At 39.3% G+C, this 24,709-nt stretch overlaps 1 protein-coding gene and 1 pseudogene across 1 annotated transcript in view; one reads left to right on the top strand and one right to left on the bottom strand.

Annotated features, from left to right (window-relative positions):
- The window catches only part of LOC130034161 (cytochrome c1, heme protein, mitochondrial-like), a 110,501-nt gene extending 92,440 nt beyond the window's left edge, over positions 1 to 18,061 (top strand). The window contains 2 exon segments of the mRNA XM_056125707.1: positions 17,248 to 17,522; positions 17,524 to 18,061. Of these exon segments, the coding sequence (XP_055981682.1) occupies positions 17,248 to 17,522; positions 17,524 to 18,061 (813 nt within the window).
- A 2,941-nt stretch (positions 18,062 to 21,002) lies between these two features.
- Positions 21,003 to 23,966, bottom strand: LOC130034160 (cytochrome c1, heme protein, mitochondrial-like; annotated as a pseudogene).
- Positions 23,967 to 24,709: the final 743 nt, after the last annotated feature.

The following is a 24,709-nucleotide window of genomic DNA, read 5'->3' as shown; positions in this document are numbered from 1 at the left end:
AGGGGACCATATGGGATGCTGGGAATTGAACCTCGGTCAGGCTGCATGCAAGGCAAATGCCCTACCCACTATGCTATCACTCCAGTCCCCCAGAATTGTAAACTTTTAAAGTCCTGTAGCTAAAACAAATTTTTATAAAAGAATCTAATTCTAAGAAACAAGTTTGAAATAATATCAACAAAAATTTAAAGTTTGGGTAGAAATATTATACTAAATCAACAGACAAGGTTTAATTATACAGAAAAACACATACCTTGTATGTCTAGAGTATTTTTGAAGTAGAAAATCATCAGATATGAGTTTTCAAAAGATTAATTTTATATCCTGTAAGTTGTAAAGCCAGGGTTGAAGAAAACATGATGCAGGGAATAATATTAAAAGGTTTCTGTAAACCTCAAAACAATAGGTAATTAGGGCCTTTATTACAAAAGTGTTGGTAGACAGTGTCAGTCAACATGGAAAGAGGAAGGGGGAACACAAAATACAATTTGCTCCTGACTTGTAAAATGACTATTGGCTTATAAAATGATGCCAAAGTTTAGTGCAAGAAATATTTTTGTTTTATTTTTCATGAAATTGTAATTGATGAAACCTTGGTTTAAACATTTTCTATGTTTCAAATATACCACAATATATATCAACATCTTTATACACTACATTTTGTTTACCTTCAAAAGTTGAGTTTCTCTCATTCATCATACTATTGAAAACTTTTGCCCAATTTATTCACCCCATCTCTCTTCCATTCTGGTAACCAGTATTTTGTTCTTAATACAGTGGAAGTTGGAAGAATAGCTTTCCAGGAGAACTAATTAATTTAATGTCACTTTAAATATATATAATGTGATTGCTAGGGGTGGGAATTAGCATCAGATAAAAGAAAGTAGCCAGCTAAGCAATCTACACTTGATCTCTCTCTCTCTTTCTCTCTGTCTCTCTCTTTCTCTCTCTCTCTCTCATCCCCCTCATCTATGTCCAGACAGATGGCAGGACAGCAGGGACTTCACCCACACGTAGTCATGCTCAGAGACTACAGACAACAGAGATGACAGGGAGTCACTGTGATACACAGTCCTAAAGCAGTTTAGCAACAGAGTACAGAGCAGCAACCCCAGCAAGAGGACACAAGTGACAGAATTCCGGCTGCTGATCCCAGATCAGGAAATTGTAAACTGGAGAGAGAATTGTGCAGAAACAAGACCTCATGGCCTGGGGGAATGGTGCTGCCCACCTGTTAACCTGTACCTATGGGGCCAGTGCATCAGCAGCCTGGTGGTGGCTTAAGCCTTCCTGGTACCCCAAATTTGTCACATTGCCTCTGGCCAGACCCCAAAACCTTGGTACCAAGTTTCCCGAGAAATTAAACCGTCAAAATTTAAGTATGAGGGAGTCATGCCCACAAATCACCTCGGCTCAGCTATACAAGCTCATTTATCAGCTTCAGAGACCCACAAATCTCAAAAGAGATCAAAATTAGTCCATTTAAGTGCATTGATGACCATGGTTCAGGGACTCACAAATGAATCTCGGAAGAGAGCTGCATGCTGCAGAAATGTCTCCCCACCTCGAATCATGCTGATTTCACCTGGACACATCAGAGGGGGCAGGTGTGTCCCTCCACCTACCCCAAATGAACTACGGCAGCTGCCACGCTCACAGTCAACCTTTCAGGCTCTTCCTAGCCTCTCACACATGAGAATGAATCTGCTAAAAAAAAAAACAGGTATGCAGGACTAGTGACTGAAACTCTAGGCTACAGGGAGTCAGGGATGGGCAACCCCCCACATTTCCCTGCCCTTCGGTTTCCTTGGCAGTCACGCCCAAGACTTGCCATTGGGGGCCATTTAAGCACACTAACAGCCACAATTAGAGACTTAGAGACTCGCAACCGAATCTCAGAAGAGAGGGCATGCTAAAGAGATGCCTCCAGATCCTAAATATTAAAAATAAAATAGAATTCCAGGAGCACTAGGCCACTTTCCCAGCTGCATGACATCTCATACTATTCATAACAAGCAATACAAAATGAATTACTTAGCACGTGCCTATGGGGCAGGCTGGGGTGGTGGTGGTAAAATTCAAAATAATGGTGGTGGGAAGGTATAATGGTGGTGGGACTGGTGTTGAAATGTTGAATGTAAACAATTATTTTGAACAACTTTAAGAAAATAAAATATAAAAATTTAAAAATAACCTCATGACTATTGCTCATTGGAGACAAGGAAATAGTGAATGACAGGAAATAAAATATTGCACACTGACTGGGCATTGAGGGAGAGGAGTGACATCATATAAAAGTAAAATGAGAGGCATAGGCTTTGGGACTTGACCCAGACCCCATTTGTTGAACTGTACAATAAACTTTAACATACAAAGTTCCTGAGTTTTGTATGTAAGTCTTTCCCAGGACTCTTAACCTACAAACTCAGGGGTAAATATACTTTAACTCTAGTAGTCTAAGAGTTAGCTCTTATACTGCTAAGTTGCTCATGAGTTTGGCTTTTTTATCTGTCAAACATGAGTTGAATAGTGTTATTTTTCACTCCAACTAATTTATTTCACTTATCAGAGCACCTTCAGGTTCGTTCATGTTGTCACTACAGGGCAGTGTTTCATCGTTGAGTAGTGTTACATTTTTCTTTCAGCTACTGTGAATAATCACGGTATCACTGTCATCCCATTGTTCGTTGATTTACTCAAGCAGGCGTCAGTAACATCTCTACTCCTCCCAGCCCTGAGATTTTAGCAACCTCTCCTTACTCATCTTTCCCAATGCTTAGCAGCTCTTTCGGGGTCAGGGGAATGAGACCTGTTATCATTACTGTTCGGGGCATGTTGAATACACCACGGGGAGCTTGCTAGGCTCTGCCCGTGTGGGGGGGATACTCTCAGTAGCTTGTCGGGCTTTTTCCATCAAATATGGTGTGGTAATCATGAAAAATGGGTAAGAAGTGTTTTATGATGTGTCGCTCAGACGCAAAGCGGCCACAAGGTCCAGAAAGTGGCCTGGAGCACAGCAGCAGTTCGGTAGTGGAGGTCAGCTGCCGGGGCTGGGTCCCTTGGGGCAGGGAGGGCTCTCACCCACTTTGGGGCACCCCGAGTAAGAACAGTCTGGTACGGAGTCTGGTGGCATGGTTATGGGAGCCTCATTTTATGCTCCCTTCTGGGAGAAGCAGCCAATGAGTTCTGGAGAGTGACCTATGAGGAGTGGATAATACTGTGAGTAAAACTGTGATGAACATTAGGACATAATTTGCCCCTTCAAAATAGGTTAGGGCTTTTTTTTTTGAAAATACCCTAAAGTTCTGTGTCCTTTTCAAAATTTTCAACAGCACAGCGGGTAGGGTGTTTCCCTTGCACGCAGCCAACATGGCCGACCCGAGTTCGATACCTCCGCCCCTCTCGGAGAGCCCAGCAAGCTACTGAGAGTATCTCGCCAGTCTCACTAAGTGCTCCATTCCAGTTTCACACTGCCTCTCATTCCTGTCTTTTGTCCCCCCTACTAGTCTCTCCATGCTCTGTCTCCCAGCCTTTGTCTCATGCCCAATCTCCCAGCTTCGGAGGTAACAACTATGTAGGTAAAATAGAACAATCAACATACCAAAACCCTTTCTTCTAAGGGAAGACAAAGATCTCCAGCAGCCAAGAGATCTGCTCAAGGGGGAAATATCACAAAAGGGTGTGTTTCTCCTTTCCTTTGTCCAACAACCATCTTATTTTTTTTACTCACCTCTAAATAATCTTTTGGTTTTTTTTTTTACTTACCTCTAAATAATCTTTCTAGTCATTTTGTATGGACACAGTAAGAGATAAATTAAGCTTGTAAGGTGGCTCTTCTGGGGACATCTCCCTATAGATTCCAGACTCTAGTGCTTAGGCCAGATTAGTCTTTCCTAACCCTAGCATGGTCCTAATCCAGTTGTTACTCTTTGGATCATAATATAATTTGTTCATGACCATGCTCTTAACTTAGAGTTAAGTATTATAGTCCTTGGCCTAGTCCACTTCGATGCCAGAGTAGCTCACAGCTTGCCCTGAGTCCACCCGGTCCCTCATGGGGACCCTGCTTTTGGGGTGCCAGGAATTAAGAGCAATTGAGGCTTAAGTAAAGAAAACAGATGCCCAGGAGTGAATATTATTCAGAATCCATTAAATCCCAAGTTACAGAAGCATAACATTAACTGTCTTCCTGTGTCTATACAAAAAAGACAGTGCTCTGAAGTAAACTATGCAAAAGGACGTAAGGGAAGGAGAAAAGCAATATTTCACTTACAAACACAAAATCAGAGATTTCTGAGTAATTTGACTTAACAGGTCACAGGTACTGCTTAGGGGGAAAGTGATTAAGTGATTGAGGAAGAGAGCACAGAGAAGAGGTTAAAGATAAACACAAAGCAATGGGAGTACCTTGGGAGCACTCTGGTGGGTGTAACCCAATTAACCTAAGCTCCCTGTGGCCAGGGAGAAAGGACATATCAATGTTATCCTACAAAGGTGAAGAAATATTGAAAGGAAATCTTGTACTATAGATCAAAATAAGAGGTACATATTTGGTGAGCTCCGTGTTTCAATTAAAGGGAAGGCCTTAGGTAACAATTACTTATATGGTTCCTATTTGGTTAGATGGGCTGGAGCGATAGCTCAGTGGGTAGGGTGTTTGCCTTGCATGCAGCCAACATTGCCGACCGGAGTTCGATTCCTCCACTCCTCACGGAGAGCCCAGCAAGCTATCGAGTGTATCTCGCCCACACGACAAAGCCTGGCAAGCTCCCTGTGATATGGCATATGATATGGCAAGCTCTCCTCCAATATGCCAAAAGCAGTAACAACAAGTCTCACAGTTTGTTGTGAGACATTACTGGTGCCCGTTCGAGCAAATCAATGAACAATGGGAGGACAGTGCAGTGCAGTGCATTTGGCTAGATGATAGAACGAAAAATAGCATTTGATTTAGTTTCATCTTAATTCATTTGAAAACAACATTCCTTCTCTTTGTCTATTTTATACAGTCTAGCCTCTATTGTGATTGTTATTCCTTTCCAAATTCAGACATTTCAAATATTTTCAATCCCCACCAATTCCATAATTATAAGCACTTGAAGCTTTGCTGTTCAATACGTATTTATACAAGACTACTTTAATTTATTGAAATTAAGTGAAATCAATATTTAAGTTTCTCAATTGTGCTAGCAACATTTTAAGTGCTTAATATACTTATTTGGCTATTGACTAAAGATACAGGATAATGTAATATAAAGCATATTTCAGTTATTATAGAAACCTATTTTGGATATCAATGAACTGCATTTATACTCCTTTTCCTAAAATGTATAAGTATTATCATATTTTAAAACAAAATAATTAATAAAGCACACTATAACTAATGCATTATACTTAACTTTTTAAATATTGAAACTAATTTAATTCACTCAATATTCTGATGAGCTATATACAGATTACTGTATTTATTTTTTTGGATAATGACAATGAATGTCAGAGAGATTGGGTATCTGATCTGAGCCATACAGCTTAAGACTAGTGGAAAATGGTCTGGAACCTAGGCTTCGGCATCAGATCTTTTGCTTTAAATCACTCAACTAGATTATATTTCATCAATTTTTTATTCATCATCTCAACTTCATTTTATTATTCTTCTGATCATCCACAAGGAAGGTATGACGTCCTTGTGTATATAATTTGACATCCACCATGTTGTGAGCTCGTAAGTTCAATTTGAATACCCTTACTTCTCTCTCTTTTTTGTGGTGATGAGGGTTGAATCTATGTCCTCACACATGCTCTGCTGCTGAACCAAATCCCTGACCCCCATCTCCTAATGTCTCTTTCAATCAATTTCTTCTTTCCATTTTCTAAAAGATGTATGTTGGGATAATTAATAGTTCATTTCTTAGTCACTTATTAAAGTTATCAACCTGAATATAGTTTTATGCTCAACTGTTTTTCTTCTTAACCATCTATGAGCAACGATTTGAGAGAGGACAGGTCACTCAGGAAGTTCTCATAAGAATCAGTGTCATTGAGAAGAAAAAAATGAGGTTCACTGAAAAACACATGAATTTATGGCCCAAACCCCAACACATTGAAACTTTCTGATCTACTTAGTACTCTGTGCAAAACTAGAACAAAATGATGTTTTTTGTTTACATCATCTATCTGCATACATTAATATGCATACATATATTTTCAGTGATTCTTCAAATGTTCCATAATAAATAAAATTTTTCAGTCATAGATTTAGCACTGTATCACTGTCTGCCTGTTATTCATCGATTTGCTCAAGCGGGCACCAGTAACATCTCTATTGTGAGACTTATTACTGTTTTTGGCATATCGAATATGCCAAAGGGAGTTTTCCAGGCTCTGTCGTGTGGGCGGGATACTCTCAGTAGCTTTTCCAGCTCTCTGAGAGGGATGGAGGAATCAAACCTGGATCACCTGCATGCAAGGCAAATACCCTACCTGCTATGCTATTTATTTCAAGTATCAATTTCTCAATTGATGTGCTATGGGATGCTATTATGAAAGAGGCTAAAATGTGTTTTATAGGGAATAAAAGTAATAATAAAATGTTCTTGAGAACTCTTGGGTTACAAGTGTTAATCATGTTTTTTGAAGGTGGAACTTCTAGATGCCATAATGCCACAATGCCACTATTCTATTCAAAACTCCTTAATAACCTTAATAACCATAGCTTACATATCCTTATAAGAGATGGCGATGGGGGTATGGTATCGCCAACCTGTACCTGCGGGATGCAAGCATAGGCCAACTTAGGGTGCCTGTAGGGCATTTACCTTGCACGCAGCCAACATGGCTGACTCAAGTTCGATTCCTCCGCCTCTCTCGGAGAGCCCGGCAAGCTACTGAGAGTATCTCCCCCGCACGGCATAGCCTGGCAAGCTCCCCGTGACGTATTCGATATGCCAGACAAAGTAATAACAAAGTCTCCAATGGAGACATTACTGGGCCGGCTCGAGCAAATCGATGAACAACGGGAGGAGAGTGACAGTGACAGGCTTTCTAACACCCCAAAATTTCCCCTGTGCCTTTGGCTGAACCCCAACAACCTGAGACCAAGTTTACCAAGAAATCAAATGGCCAAAAGTTAGGTATGTGGGAGCCATGCCCACAAACCACATCTAGCTCAGCTATACAAGTGCATTTATTGGCCTTATTTATGAGACCCATAGATAAATCTTGAAAGAGATCAAAAGCCACAGTTAATCTCGGACCTGCTTATGGCTGAAGATATTCTCTGTTTAAATGTGTATTTAAAATTTCAACGAATTTTAATAATTTTCATTACTTGAAATTTTGAATACACATTTAAACAGAGAATATGATGTAAAACTTTCCGAGACTTGTTTGCACATACACACTCCTCCCCCAACCAGACACTTAAAATTAGACATTTATGCACACATGTTCATTGTACCACTATTCACAGTAGCTAAAATCTGGATACAACACATGTGTTTAAGAACAGATATCTGGATAAAGAAACTCTTGCTTGTATAAATAATGGAATACTACTCAGTTATAAGGAAAGAAAAAATCATGTAATTTGCTGTTGTGTGGGTTGACATGGAAAGTATCATACTGAGTGAAGTTAATCGGAAGGAAAGAGACAAATACAGAATTATCTTTGTCATATTTGGGATATGAAAAAAAACACGTAAGAGTATAAAATGGCCAAAGGCAAATGTACCTGAAATGTACAGTGTAAAGAACTGTACTTTCCATGGTGTCATAACAAGGGGTTAGACCGAGGTGGGGGAGACAGTCTGGTGGAAGGGTAGTGTTAGAATATTGCATGTATTGATAATACCCTATCATTAAATTTATTATAAGTGATGGAGCAATAGCACAGCAGTAGGGCGTTTGCCTTGCACGCAGCCAACATGGCCAACCCGAGTTCGATTCCTCCGCCCCTCTCGGAGAGTCCGGCAAGCTACCGAGAGTATCTCACCCACACAGCAGAGCCTGGCAAGCTCCCTGGGACGTATTCGATATGCCAAACACAGTAACAACAAAGTCTCCAGTGGAGACGTTACTGGGCCCGCTCGAGCAAATCGATGATCAACGGGAGGGCCTTTACTTTACTTACTTTACTTATAAGTGATGGTGCTTAAAACAAAATTAACAACCCAAATAGTTACAGCTATAAAACATCCTGACTCCACAACCACCATCAATGTCAGCATCCCTACCACATTGTCAGCATCATGGTACTCTCCTGTTCCTTTGGCAAACTCATATCTTTTACATCTGATTAAATAATTTTTGCCATGCAATAGCACTAACATGGTTTGAAGTACACAGTATCTTTACTTATCCACCACCAAAGTGTCCAATATAGTTGGACAATGCCCCTTTGAAAAATAATTTTTATGATTTATTTATATTTTTCATGAATGGGCATCTTTTACATAGAAATCAAATATTGTAAAATTAACCTAGAAAGTGCAAGTCAGTGTAACTCAGAAGCAAGTGTCATGTATAAAGACTTTCTTATTCTTCATGTGCTTAAGTCAATTTTAGACTTTAAGTCAATTTTAGAAAGTCTTCAGAAATTATGTAGCATTCTACACAGTAAGTGAAAGGATTTTTCTTAAATGTTCAATGTTTCTTAAAAAAATTACTCAAATAATTTGTCAAAACTTTCAAAAGTGTTGATGTTAGTCCACTAAAGATTTTGCTAATTTTTCAAGTTATTATAATAAGACTTTTGAAAATAAAATTATTTTTATGGGAGATATAGCAGAAAAAAAGTACTACAATATAATCAAGAAGCACTTGAGATCTGATATCAACTCTATTTGTAAACTTGGGTGAGTATATTAAACTACATCACAGCCACTTACATTAAAATAGATTGCCGTGAGAAGTAGATGGCATAATTTGAATATAAAAGTTGCATAAATACATCACATTATTAAAAAAACAATTGTGGGTTTCAGAGTAAAGTAGATGGTAGATTTGATAAGCAGTGAGTAGAAAAAGGCAAGATGGGTTCTGTACAGATGAAAAGGAAAATGATTTACATATTGATTGTTCCTACATAAATAATTTTTTGTAATATTGTTTTACAAGATACTTAACATTAGAAGAAACTGGGTAAAGGGAACACTGATTTTAGGGTTTGATTTTTTTCTATTGTTGGTATTAATCATTACCCCCAAATTTGTAGGACCTGTAATAATTTTGACCCAAAAGCTGCCACACTACTTTTCCAAGAATAAAACCTAGCAATTTATTTATTTTTTCCAGTTTAGTACCCCATATCCAATTGAATGATCACATGAGTTTTATCCTTGAAAAGTTAGCAGAAAGATTAACAACAACAACAGAAAATAAAAGAATATAGCAATAAATAGCCTTTTCTTGGGGTTATCTGGTAACAGACCTATCTGAGGTAAGGTAATAAAAACAGAAGGGTCACTCTATTTTCTAAATATGCCAGCGAATTGAAAAAGAAATGCAGAACATCACTACCTGCAGGCAATATGAGACTGTATAATAAGAATAGCAAAACAGCACACCGACAGTTTTAATTTCATCTTGTGAACAGAAGGTGACTAGACAGATGCATGGTCCAATGTGATAATTACCAGTGTATGCTTGGAATATAAACTTTCTTGTCTTCTGATTCATTTTCTTTCCCAATGAATGGGTTTATGCAGTCATTTTTGAGAGTTTATTTGGGTTTCCTGCCTTTCTGCCAAAGACAATCATTTATCGAAATTCTTAAAATTTCATTTTGTTTTATGTTGGGGGATGTAACTGGTGGTGATTAGAAACTACTCCTCTTCTATTCTTTCTGTCATTCCTTTCAGTGCTCGGGAAATTCTGCTGTGTTAAACCCTGGCATCTTGCGTGCAAACAATGTGGTCCAGTATACTGAGCTATCACTCTGGACATAGAGGTTGACTTTAGTTGATATATGCAAATATAATGCTTAGCATAGATTAAAAATTACCATCTTACGCTAATGATAAGGATTTAGTAACACAATTACAAAAGTAATGTTAATAATTTTTCAAAATGGAGGAGGGGTCAGTATTGTTGACTATATTTAGTGGAAATTTCTTTTTTTCTTTTTCGCTTTTTTGGGTCATATCCAGCGATCCTTAATTACTCTTGGCAGTGTGTCGGGGACCATATGGGATGCTGGGGATTGAACCCTGGTTGGCTGCGTGCAAAGCAAATTCCTTACCCACTGTACTATATGGCCCCTTTACTGGAAATTTCTAACAGGGAAATTGTTGGTGCGTACATTGCAAAAGGCAGTAGTGATCACCAGAGTCCAGTATTGCTTCACTAAGGGTTATTTAATGATAAACTTAATTTATAGAATTTGTTCAATATAAGAAAAGGAAGATCATAGTGATTTCATGTGAGTCCCATGTTTAAAAAGCTTAGTAAAATTCTAGATCCACCACTTATTAACTGTGAGATCTCAGATAATTGATTTTATATCTTGTACCATTGTATTCTAATTGCCTCATCTATAAAACAAAAATAAAATAGTTTTGAGGGTATGATGTGTTTACATGTAAAATGTTTAGAACAGTTTCTAATGACCTTGGGAAATACTGAATCTAGTAACTTCCCCAAAACAACATCTATATTTATTTTGCTGCATAGAATGTGATCACGATCACGATCACGACCACCCTGTTGTTCGTCGATTGCCTCGAGCAGGTGCCAGTAACGTCTTCTTCGTCCTAGCCCTGAGATTCTTTTTTTTAAAGTGCCATATTCAAGGCTTTTTCAGGGTTAGGAGAATGAGACCCATCATTGTTACTGGTATTTGGCATATTGGGTATACCACGGGGAGTTTGCCAGACTCTGCCGTGTGGGCATGTTACATTTGGTAGCCTGCCAGTTTGACCAAATTAGGAATGAGATGATAAGATGTCGCGCGGCCGCTGGTGGTCTTCAGCTGTTGGGCCCTGGTGGAGACAGTCAGGCATAGGGTAGGAGACTCTGTCTTGTTCTCTCCCAGGAGCTGAGTGTGATGATCTCTGGATCCTGGCCATTGTTGGAGTTACACGGTAGTTGGTGGGTGTAACTGTCTAGTTACTGGCAGGTCCAGTCCCAAACTGTGCAGGCTTGGAGATCTCAGCCCCGGGTCCCACACACCTGGGTTCCTCTGTCAGTTCTTTTATGCGTGAGGCTCATCCAAGTGTGTGGAGAGTGTTCCCAGCATGGCCTTGGCTGGGCCTCGGTGGTCTTCAGCTGTTGGGCCCTGGTGGAGACAGTCAGGCATAGGGTAGGAGACTCTGTCTTGTTCTCTCCCAGGAGCTGAGTGTGATATATAGAATGTGATATATCTGAAAATTATTAGCTGGGTCCATGACTACCTTCTGTTGCCTAACTCAAATTAAATATGGTAAATAGTCAATTTATATAAATCACAAACGAAAATTTTAATGATGTTATGTTTCTAACTTTTATCAGTGGATAAAAGATCTGCGATCTCACAGTTAATAAGTGGTAGATCTAGAATTTTACTAAGCTTTTTAAATATGGGACTCACATGAAATCACTTATTGAGTATGTAGGTGTTATGCCTATCAACTGCATATATTGAAAGAGTACACAGTCTAAAAAGATGAGGTATAAATGAAAATATGTGTAAATTTCTATTTCTAACTATTAGGTTTTAAAGTACAAATACAGAATATAGAAGATATGGAGTAATGTGAGCTTTCTGTCAAGTTTACATGATCATTTGACTGTATGTTCAATATGAATTAGTACCGATTAGCATGCCAATGATTCTTTAAGCTACATTGACATTGACCCAGCCAGTTTTTGGAAATATTTGGTTCTGAGCCTTTACTTTGATAATTTTTTCTAATCTTTGAGAAATAAATTCTAAGGATAAGAAATACGTTTTTATCTTCATTAAATCTATAATACATCCACAGTGCTAGAGTGTAGTAGATGTTTATGAAATTTTAATGAGTTAAAAACTAGGTAACTAAATACAATATAAAAATAAAGTATGCCTTGATGATGAGGAGATGATAAGTTATGTTATAGAAGAAGTTATTGGAAACATTAGGACTGTTCAATCTGTCAGCACACAATAAATTGTGTTTAGGTATATTTATATGGAAATTTATATGGAATTATTTAATTGTCCAATGTGAGGTTAGTTTTAGAACTAACAGATATATCTGAACTTGGTAACCTTTTTTTTTCTTTTTGGATCACACCCCGTGATGCACAGGGGTTACTCCTGGCTTTGCACTCAGGAATTACACCTGGCGGTGCTTGGGGGACTGTATGGGATGCTGGGAGTCGACCCGGGTCGGCCGCTAGCAAGGCAAATGCCCTACCCGCTGTACTGCCACGCCAGCCCTAAAGCAGGTACCTTTCATGTAAAACGTTTTTTGGTTTTGGACCACAGCTGCTGATGCTGAGGAGTTACTACTGGCATGATTCCGGGGATCAAATGGGATGTCGGAGAATCAAAATGGTATGTGACACTTTATAGTTGATTGAACACTTACAACATACCATTTCATGAGGCAGATTTTTTAGAGAATAGTGAAATTTCCTTCTGTAATATTCAACAAGAAATCTTTCATTTTATAGTCCCAATGTATTCTCAAGCTCCTAGGCATGGTTTTATCTGAAGACATTACGGAGAGAGCAGGGGGGATGATTTGGAATATCTAAACAGATGCATTTAAACCAGTATATCACTGAAGAAAAGAGAAATCTCTCTACTGGCTTTTTTAACAAACATTTCTAATCTTCTCACTGTGGAAAAAGAAAAAAACTAATAGTTGTGTTACAAGAATTATTCAGTCAAGGGATTTGAAATCCTTGTCACCAAATTCAACCACTTGAATAAATCACACTATAGACCCATGTCAACCATATCTTTGTGATATTACAGAAAATGTTCTTTACTCTTGCTATTTGATTGAAATTGATCACTCTTTACCAGAAAAAAAAACATTCCGTCCCCTCCTGTTTATTTTGTGAACTTTGCTGTAAATAGATTGAAGCTGCATCCTAGTTGAACTCTAATACACAAGGTTTATTCTGTTTCTTGATATAAGTCTCCTCTCACTCTTCTCTCTATCTCTCTATCTATCTATAATTCATGGAGGTTTCTGGGTGACCATATGGTGCTGGGGTTCAAGTTTCTTGCATATAAAGTATACACTCATCCTGTTGAAATATCACTATAGCCCTCACATTTTCTTACTTCAAAGAGTAATCTTCGGTACAAGCCTAAGAATCATTACGGACTAATCATACTGTCATTTCTTCCTGCTACACATTCTTATCTTTGGCAAGCATTCATTCTGAGGGGCATCCTGTAATGCTCATGATGCCATCTTTGTTGAACTCATAATTATAAAAAATAAGAGGCTATAGAAAACTTATTTTTAAATTGAATTTAAGCAGTTTTGCCACATTTTAAATGTCAGACAGAACTGTTCCACAGTACAAATCTGCCAAGTCTATGCAGGCGGTTGTTTTCAATAGGTCTGTTCATGCCCTATTGTACTAAGCTTTTTTTAAATGCACACCTTGCTGGAAAAGGCCAAGAACACCCACACAGGCAGTGGGCACTGTTACTTTATTCTTGCTCCAAGTTGATGAATAGACTCTATTCCATTTGGTGTGTTGCATTGTTAAGCATTTACTAGTTTTTTTTTAAATGGACACTGAGCCTTCCTGGGACACAGCAGGCAGCAGTCCTTGTACCCTCCCACATGGCCATTCACTCCTCCAGCCATCTGCCCATCTATCTGCCTCCTCTTGATCATCCTTTTTCCTCCAGTTCAGCGGATCTGTAATTGAATAATGAACATAATGACATGCAATGGATGAATTTGAGGAAGATCTGGTGAACAAACATTCCATATCTTTTTCAACCACAAAAGCTAAAAAATTATTTCTCATAAAGACATTTTAAGCTATGTAAAGGTACAATTTGGAAACTAATAGTGAAAACATTCTGAAAAATTGGCAAATGACTTAGGACAGAATCTATTCTTTAGTAAGATAAGATTCCTGCTGATGAACTTTCCACAATAGTGAAGCTATACACATCTTTAAGGATGAAGCAGCACTGACCATGCAAGTGGAAGCAAATATAAACAAATGGGACTATATCAAACTAAGAAGCTTCTGCACTTCAAAAGAAACAGTGACCAAAATACAGAAAGAGCCCACAGAATGGGAAAGAATATTTACTCAATACCCATCTGATAAGGGATTAATATCCAGAATATACAAGAAACGAATAGAATTGTACAAGAAAAAACCCTCCAACCCCATCAAAAAATGGGGAGAAGAAATGAACAGAAGTTTCCTCAAAATACAAATACATCATTGGAAAGCCAGATATGAGCCAGTGGTGACAGGGGTGCGGTCTGATGGGAAGGGGGGGGTTACTGGCTCGTCCTTCACACCCTACCGAAGTCACAAGTTGCCCCCCATGAGTGGCTCTCCAACATGGCCATGGCTCCAGAGGCAAAAGGAAAATCCAGAGCCCTGCAGCTTGTGGCAGAAAAGTGAACGGACCATGCATTAAACTAAGGCACCTTGCCTTTCTGGGAGGGAAAGGGTGTTGCTCCCTTCTGCTTTCCCCCACCCCCCAGCAGCAAGGTAGCCACCGCCTCAGAGCTTATTGGAAAGCCAGGTATGAGCCGGCGGTGACCAGGCAACTGCAGTCTCATGGGAAGGGGGGCGGTACTGACTCGTTCTTCACACCCTACTGAGGTCAGCAGTTGCTCCCCACGAGCGGATCTCCGGTAAAGCCATAACAAAAAACAATTTCATAATTATCTGGCTCTTTGCAGAAATCCAAAATTGCATGGCTGCAATATCATATGGTTCTCATAACCAGCTATAGAAAACAAATTATTTCACAATGCCTTTTCAGCAATTCTGATTGTTGGGGGGAAATTCTAAACAATAATGGTGCATCTTTTGTTGAAATTATGAATGTAATCAAAGTAGAGAGAGAGTTAAGTAGAAACTATCTGCCTCACAGGCATTGGGAGGGGTGGGAGGGGGTATATTGGGGTTCTTGGTGGTGAAAAATGAGTACTGGTGAAGAGAAAGGTGTTTGATCATTGTATGACCGAGACTTAAACCTGAAAGCTTTGTAACTTTTCCCACAGTGATTCAATAAATAAATATAAGAAAAGAAATTAAAAAAAGAAATACAAATGGCCAAAAGGCACATGAAAAAATGCTTCATATCGCTAGCTATCAGGGAATTGCAAATCAAAACAACAATGAGATATCATCTCATACTACAGAGACTGGCACACATTCAAAAGAACAAAAGCAACCAGTGCTGGCATGGATGTGGGGGAAAAGGGACACTTTCACTGTTGGTGGGAATGCCCACTAGTCCAGTCTTTCTGTAAAAAAACATGGACAGTTTTTCAAAAACTAGACACTGAGCATCTATATGACCCCGCAATACCACTTCTGGGAATATATCCTGAGGATGCAAAAAGGCACAGTAAAAAACGACATCTGTACCTATATGTTCATTGCAGCACTGTTCACAATAGCCAAAATCTGAAAACAACTCAAGTGCCCCACAACAGATGACTGGTTATCTTTGGTACATCTACACAATGCAATACTATGCAGCTGTCAGGAGAGATGAAGTCATTAACTTTGCTTATAAATGGATAGGCATGGAAAGTATCATGCTAAGTGAAATGAGTCAGAAAGAGAGGGACAGACATAGAAGGACTGCACTAATTTGTGGAGTATAAAACAACATAACATGAGACTGACACCTAAGGACAGTAGATACACGGGGCAGATAGATTGCTCCATAGCTGGAAGCCTGCCTCATGAGCAAAGGGGAAAAGGCAGCTGGAATAGAGAAGCGATGGCTAAGAAAAAGATGGCTGGAAGACTCGGCCGGGATGGGAGATGTGTGCAGATAGTCGATAAAGGATCAAACATGGTAACCTCTCAGGGTCAGAATTGCAAACTATAATGCCCCAAAATAGAGAGAGATTATGGGGAATCGAGTCTGTCATGGAGACAGGGGGAGGGTGGGAAAGGGGGGATATACCGGGGATATTGGTAGTGGGGAATGTTCACTGGTGGAGGGATGGGTGTTTGATCACTGTGTGATTGTAACCCAAAAATGAAAGCTTGTAACTATCTCATGGTGATTCAATAAAATTTAAAAAAAGGATTTCTGTTGATTTAGAACACAGAATATGAAATTAAACAATTTAGCTTCTGGCTATTCCAGGTCTCTAAGTATAAGATATTAACAGACAGAATTATAAAGAATATTAAAATAGTCTCAAAATGAATCTAAAATAAATCTTCACTATGTTAAGAAAAAGAAAATAATTTCGAATAAATAAATATTAAAGTACCAAATATAATATTTATGAAATAATATATTATAATTCAGAAAAATTGGGCATCAATGTGAACTGTTCTGTATATAAAACTATGAACTATGACTTTTAACTATAAAAATATAATAATTATGATAATAATGATTCCATTATTTGGAAGCCTAATGTAAGCTAGATGCTGTATATGCATTATCTCAATTGACCAACATATTCCCACAAGGTAGGAAGCATTATCATCCTAATTTTTCAGATGAAGGAAATAAAGTTTATACAAAATTTAGAAATTTTGCTTAAGACATTTAGCAATTTATATGGAAGAGTTAGCGGATGAGCTAAGGACTTTTCTCACTCTAGAACACATTCTCCGTTTAATCAGAAAAATCACAAATCATCCTGTTATTCGTCGATTGCCTCAAGCAGGCCCCAGTAACGTCTCTTTCATCATAGCCCTGAGATTATATTGAAAGCTCTTTAGGACAATGAGACCCATCATTGTTACTGGTATTTGGCATATTGGGTACGCCACGGGGAGTTTGCCAGACTCTGCCGTGTGGGCAGGCTACATTCAGTAGCCTGCCAGGTTGTCCAAAGTAGGAACGAGATAATAAGATGTCATAATAAGAATAAAATACAATCTACAACAATCAAATTTTAAATTTGTGCCTGTCAAGAAGGCAGTCTGGGAGGTGAGAGCCAACCTGAGGACTTTGGTAGAGAGAAGTAAAAACTGGTTGTGGGGTTGGAAAGAAGGCAGATTTGGGCATCAGAGGGAACCTGGGGACTTTGGTGAAGAGAAGTAGACACTGGTTGTGGGTTTGAAGCTAAAACAGTGTATACCTCAAAGTCAACGAAGAATAACCATGGTTTGTCCTCGTTGGACCACTCCAGCATCCGCCGTGGCTTCCAGGTGTACAAGCAGGTGTGCTTGTTGTGCCACAGCATGGACTACGTGGGCTATTGCCACCTCGTTGGCGTGTGCTACACCAAGGAGGAGGCCAAGGCGATGGCCCAGAAGGTGGAGGTCCAGGATGGCCCCGATGATGATGGGGAGATGTTCATATGGCCAGGAAAGCTGTCTGACTACTTCCCCAAGTCCTACCCCTACCCCGAGGCCGAGCGCTGCCAACAACGGGGTGCTGCCCCCTGACCTCAGCTACATTGTAAGAGCCAGGCACGGCTGCGAGGACTACGTCTTCTCCCTGCTCACTGGCTCCTGTGACCCACCCCCTGGCGTGTCTCTGGGTGAGGGGCTGCATTTCAACCCCTACTTTCCCGGTCAGGCCATTGGCATGGCTCCTCCCATATACAATAAGGTCTTGGAGTTCAATGATGGCACCCCAGCCACCATGTCCCAGGTGGCCAAGGATGTTTGCACCTTCCTGCGCTGGGCATCTGAGCCCGAGCATGACCATCGCAAGCGGATGGGGCTTAAGAATGTTGATGATTATGGGCTTGCTGTTGTCCCTGGTCTACCTTACGAAGGGGCACAAGTGGTCAGTCCTGAGGAGCCGGAAGCTGGCTTATTGGCCACCCGAGTGATCCTGCTAAAAGCCTGCTTGCCATCCCGCCTGAACAGGAGCAATCCTGGGCCTGGTTGGACCTCAGCTGGCCACCTTGGCCAAGACCCTCTTTTTGGGGGTCTTGGCCACAATATATAATAAATTATCTTAAAATACAGTAAATAATAAAGAAACCAAGTGTTCTGACCCCAGACAATAAGTGATAAAGTTAGCATACTTAGGTTTAATCCCTGATATGTACTTTGAACCCTTGATGTCAGTATTCTGAATCTTAATTTCTTCCTCTTAAAAGTGGAAATAATTGCTATTGATTGTTTTATGATTCCACAGATAATATGTATGCCTCAAACTCGATCATTGCAATCTATTGAATGTGATTGTGTTTCAGTTAAAAATGGGGAAAAGATAATATGAGGGGAAATGCCGGAGGTGTATGGGCCTATGAAGTGTTACTAAATACAGTCAAGTATAGAACACTTCTCCCTAACTGTTGATACCTCAAGTTGATGTGAGCACTTTAAAGATATTCTTGGGAGCTTTGACTGGGGTCCAAATAGAAAGAAACTTCTCATGCTAAAACAAAATCATGCCTAGAATTATACAATTTCTATTCAAAAGTTGTATCCAATAATGGCATTGTTTTTCTTTTTTTGGGTCAACCCAGTGATGCACAGGGGTTACTCCTGGCTCTGCACTCAGGAATTGGCCCTTGTGGTGCTCAGGGGATCATATGGGATGCTGGGAATCAAACCCAGGTCAGCAGCGTGTAAGGCAAACAAGACTACCTGCTGTGCTATTGCTCCAGCCCCAATAATGACAATTTATAGCCAAGTATTCCCAATATTTTGATCACAAATAAACCCATCGTAGAGTCAGATAATATATGAATGGAATATTCTGGCCATTATTCCAGGACTTTTAATATGAGATTACTCTATCATTATTTAATAAACTAATTTTCTGGGTTCCTAGGATTAATTTGTCTTATCCTTGGTATTTGGATTATAGGGGAAAATCTTATTCTCAATCAGCATCTAGCCTAATGAGTTTTAGGTATTGTAGAAAGAGAAAACCAGATAGACAATAATATTTTAGCTAATTCTTAGTGGTACTTATTGCGTATCTGGTACTTTTTAACCAGGTGTTGAAAGTCTGGTATCAAGTCAATGTAAAGTTAATATTACTACTATCATACTGCACAGATGAGAAAATTAAGACACAGAGACAGAATAATTTTTTCATAGCAAATACTGCGAATAAAGGGAAGATCCAGGATTTGAACAAATCCACAATATTATTATGCTTTTAAAAGACTTTCCTGTCACCAATATAATGATAAGAGGATCTCCTGGGGATAGATTGAAGAAACCTCAAAATAATTCAGAATCTCCAGAGGATTGATGCATGTAGCTATCATCTAAAAAGCAAATTCCTTGATCAGAAAACAAAATAACCAGAACATCAAAATAATTAATTTGATTAATTAATTTCCCAGAGAATAGACAAAATATGGCAATTCATTTCTGTATAGTTATTTTGCTACAATAAAATTATTCTAAAATTTAATAGATTAAAGTAACAAATAATAATTATATGACAATTTCTATTAGTCAGAGATGTGTGTATAAATTAGCTAGACAGTCACAAACTGTCAACCAGAACTGCAATCATCAAAAGCCTCAACTGATGGAGAATCTGCTTCTGAGCTTACTCAGTGGTTGTTGGCATGATTAAGTTTCTTGCAACATATTGGTCACAGGGCTCAAATCTTCAATACATGTCCACTCCAGTTCCTTATTGAATCTCTCCTATATAGCATATCACAACCTGGCAACTAATTTCTCTTATAGTGGGACAAAGAGAACAGATTCCTAAGGCAGGTCATCATTTTATAATCCAATCTAGGAAGTAACTACTTATTGCTGTCATGTATATAGAATAAGGGAATGAACTAAATTCATTTTACATTGACAGGGAGAGGATTACACAGGATGTGAATGCCAGGAGTCGATCTCGAGAGACCTATTTTAGAAGTCACTTAATGTAGCCGCATATCATCGAAAGCTCTGTATTGGCTTTCCCAGAAGATCATTAGTCTGGCTTGTTGCCTTCAGATAGCAGAGCAGCGTGCATCACTGAACTTAGAAGAAACCCCTGCATTGAGTATCAGACAGTGCAAGCTTGTCAAATAATACAAACTAATTAGTAAGTAAAGTTAAGATTTTATTTGCACTTCCATGATTTTCATTAGTTTCATCTGTACCCACATTTCCAGTTTTCACCACACAGACTTCAGAAAGGTGTTGTAAAACTAGCATTTCTTTCTCCTGATCCTATCTGTTCTGTCCTTCAAAAGATTATTAACTTAGCTCTGGAATATATCACTATCTAATATTTCCTGGCAGACAGAGATTTTCATACTGAGATCCAAGTCAGTTTGTAAAAGTCACACATATAGGCATGTAATAGCAGGTTATGGGTGAATTTAGAAAGACTTAGTTGATGACATTTTTCCCTGATTCTAGTAGAAACAGATGTACTCAGAGGAGCTTAAGCAGTTATTATGTATAATTAACACTTGCAAAAACTGGATTGCATTCACTAACAAAAAGAATAAAGTCAGTGAGTTTTCCTCTAAAACAAGTGTTTAATATCTCTTGCTCGTTGTTGTCAATATTTCCAATTTTCTGCTCAGGGATCTACATGGATCGCCTCAACTTTCTATTTTAACTGGCCTAAGAAAGATTGATTTCTGCTCTGCTTAGCTGTATGACACATATGTCTTTAACTAAGGTTACCTACCAACAAAATCAACTTCATATATATTAGTTTGCTTTTCGAAACAATAATTTTTGCTAATTCTATTTTATTTTACCAAACTACAAATTTTGATCTTTTTGCTATCATCTGCCTGCTACCATTTACAGTACATTGTAAAAATTATTCTCTTTCATCTTGATAAAATTTTCTGCCTCTTAGAAATTGATTCCTTTGGGTACAGGCTCCTTATTACAGGCTGCCCGACCTCTGAATCAAACTTGGAAATACTATTTCCAAGTTCCTATATCTACCATCAAGTTTACTTATTCCATGTCAAGAGCCCCCCCCCAAAAAGAGGGTCTTGGCCAAGGTGGCCAGCTGAGGTCCAACCAGGCCCAGGATTGCTCCTGTTCAGGCGGGATGGCAAGCAGGCTTTTAGCAGGATCACTCGGGTGGCCAATAAGCCAGCTTCCGGCTCCTCAGGACTGACCACTTGTGCCTCTTCGTAAGGTAGACCAGGGACAACAGCAAGCCCATAATCATCAACATTCTTAAGCCCCATCCGCTTGCGATGGTCATGCTCGGGCTCAGATGCCCAGCGCAGGAAGGTGCAAACATCCTTGGCCACCTGGGACATGGTGGCTGGGGTGCCATCATTGAACTCCAAGACCTTATTGTATATGGGAGGAGCCATGCCAATGGCCTGACCGGGAAAGTAGGGGTTGAAATGCAGCCCCTCACCCAGAGACACGCCAGGGGGTGGGTCACAGGAGCCAGTGAGCAGGGAGAAGACGTAGTCCTCGCAGCCGTGCCTGGCTCTTACAATGTAGCTGAGGTCAGGGGGCAGCACCCCGTTGTTGGCAGCGCTCGGCCTCGGGGTAGGGGTAGGACTTGGGGAAGTAGTCAGACAGCTTTCCTGGCCATATGAACATCTCCCCATCATCATCGGGGCCATCCTGGACCTCCACCTTCTGGGCCATCGCCTTGGCCTCCTCCTTGGTGTAGCACACGCCAACGAGGTGGCAATAGCCCACGTAGTCCATGCTGTGGCACAACAAGCACACCTGCTTGTACACCTGGAAGCCACGGCGGATGCTGGAGTGGTCCAACGAGGACAAACCATGGTTATTCTTCGTTGACTTTGAGGTATACACTGTTTTAGCTTCAAACCCACATCCAGTGTCTACTTCTCTTCACCAAAGTCCCCAGGTTCCCTCTGACGCCCCAATCTGCCTTCTTTCCAACCCCACAACCAGTTTCTACTCTCTACCAAAGTCCTCAGGTTGGCTCTCACCTACCAGACTGCCTTCTTGACAGGCACATTTTAAAATTTGATTGTTGTAGATTGTATTTTATTCTTAAAGTATTGTTGATTCTGTAGATTACATACATATCTATCTATCATCTGTCTTTCTTTCTTTCTTTCTTTCTTTCTTTCTTTCTTTCTTTCTTTCTTTCTTTCTTTCTTTCTTTCTACCTCACCTCTATACTATCACGGTTGTCTAGGCCCCTGAAATTCTGTCTTCTTGTACCCTTCTTAGTCTATTTCCTTCCCCATCCTTCTCATTTTTATGCTCAAGGGTTAAGGATAGTCTCGGCACCCCACCTTTTAGACCAAATATTCCCCTTTCTTGTTATTCTTCTATATACTGCAGATAAATCAGGTTATACAATATTCTTGTTTCTTCACTTAACATGATATCCTTCACTAAAAACCTTTCTATGAGAATCATGTTCCTCACTAAACATGCCTACCTAAGTCAGAACTTAGTAATGATAGTACCTAAGACTAGATATGACAGATCCAGAACTTCTTGGGTTAGAGAAATTTAATTGATTTGCAAAATGTGTCAGGAATCAATGGGTCCAAAGAAGCAGAGAAATGATTCTGTAGACCAAATAATTAACTGAATCAATAGATCAAAAACAGAATTTTATGTTTAAGGTTGGATAGATACTGGGTTTGACCCAAAATGATGCAGGGCAATTGAGGGTGAGCAAGTATAGCTCTGACTTTTTTTTACCTGTGTGATTTTAGGTAAGTTAATTAACAACTTTGATGATTGCAATCAGCATATATAAAATGATATATTGACCACTTTATATCTCTGTTGTAATGATTGTGTAAGATAAATAATACCCACAAAATGCTCAACACAAGGACTGGCATGCAGAAATGATTTAATAAATCATAACTATAATTATCACAAATAATATCAGTGTAAAATTGTATTTAACTAGAAACTAGTGCTGTTATTACACAGACAATTGAAATAGTCCTTAGAAATTCATAATGCTCTTATCAGAGATTTACATTTTAAATTCTTTTTATAAACATCTTCCCAGTGTACCACAGTGATGCTTGAATGGGTATTGAAGACATAACAGTTTAGTGCTTGAACCCAGTGAAGTAGCACTGCTTCTGGCTTCTAGTGCTCTAGAGCCACTGAACCACACAGTTCCAGGCACAAGGGACCAGGTGGTGCCAGAGATTAAGCTTAATTATTTATGCATGCAGTTATGTGTTCTACTTCTTTAGCTGTCTCCCCATCCCAGGAAAGGATAGTGTATTCAACTGTCTTCAAGGAAACACAGTCAACACAGCCAGTTTACTCTGGGTTCAATTATTAAATTATTATCTCTCACATTAAGTTACTGCTATGATCTTCAGACATTTGATTAACTTTTTTGAATCTTTTGTTAATCCATCAAAGTTGTGTATCAGTTTTTTTAGAGAAACGTAACTAGTAGGATATATATATATGTACATATATATGTATATATATACATATATATATATATACATCTGTGGGTGTCCTTGATTATGTGATTGTGGGGACTGGAGCATCTGAAATCTGTAAAACAAGCTGGCAGTCTAGAAATTCAAGGAAAAGTTAATATTGCATTCTTGAGGCAGATCTTCCTTGGGAAAACTCAGTTTTGCTTTTAAAGCTTTCCAAATGATTGAATGAGATTCATTCATATTATAGAAAATAATCACCTTTACTTAATTATTTTGTGGAGAAGCAGTGCCTTTATTTACAATGTTCTGCTGTGAGAATCAGAAGCAGTAGGCAGTGAATGCTTACATGTGATCAGAGGCTTCAGGATGGGAAGGGTCCTGGTGTTTGGGGACACAGCCCTGATTTCCTGCAGGGTTTCCTGCTGGTGAGTTTCAGAGAAAGAGAAAACTCACCCAAGGGCCACCTGCTTGTACTCTAAAGTCAGCTGCATATCCAGGCTCCCCAGTCACCCCCAGGTAATGGATCCCGGGAGGTATCATCCACCATTTCATGGATGAGCACAAAAAGCTATGCAGTGTAAAGTATTTGAGCCCAGAACCATGGACTCCAAGCACCCATCCTCTGAATTACCTTTATCTAAAATCACAAGATTATATATGTTACCGCACCTACAAAATAATATCAGAAATGAGTAGCAATATACTTTTGATTATGTGTTTGTTAAAAGGTTTAAATAAATAAGCCACATGGAGAATTCTGGGCAATGCAACAAATTACTCAAAACATACAAAGCAATATTGCATCTTACAATTATCTACTTAGGTTTCTAAAATGGGAATCAAAGACAGTATTGTCTTCTTTCCTCAGCAGGTCTCTGTCTCAAGCTGCAAGAAAACACCATGGTATTCATATATCATTTGTAAGGAAATTAATAATCTGGTTTGTTTTCCAGAAATGCTGGACTAGTGGGCATTCCCACCAACAGTGAAAGAGTGTCCCTTTTCCCCACATCCACGCCAGCACTGGTTGCTTTTGTTCTTTTGAATGTGTGCCAGTCTCTGTGGTGTGAGATGATATCCCATTATTGTTTTCATTTGCATCTCCCTGATGGCTAGCGATGTGAAGCATTTTTTCATGTGCCTTTTGGCCATTTGTATTTCTTTTTTGAGGAAACTTCTGTTCATTTCTTCTCCCCATTTTTGATGGGGTTGGAGGTTTTTTCTTGTACAATTCTACTAGTGTCTTGTATATCCTGGATATTAATCCCTTATCAGATGGGTAT

The sequence above is a fragment of the Sorex fumeus genome, unplaced genomic scaffold (genome assembly GCF_029834395.1).
Source record: "Sorex fumeus unplaced genomic scaffold, SorFum_2.1 ptg000058l, whole genome shotgun sequence".
Taxonomy (NCBI): domain Eukaryota; kingdom Metazoa; phylum Chordata; class Mammalia; order Eulipotyphla; family Soricidae; genus Sorex; species Sorex fumeus.
Note: the sequence above shows the minus strand (reverse complement) of the source record. Positions and strands in the feature narration are given on the sequence as shown.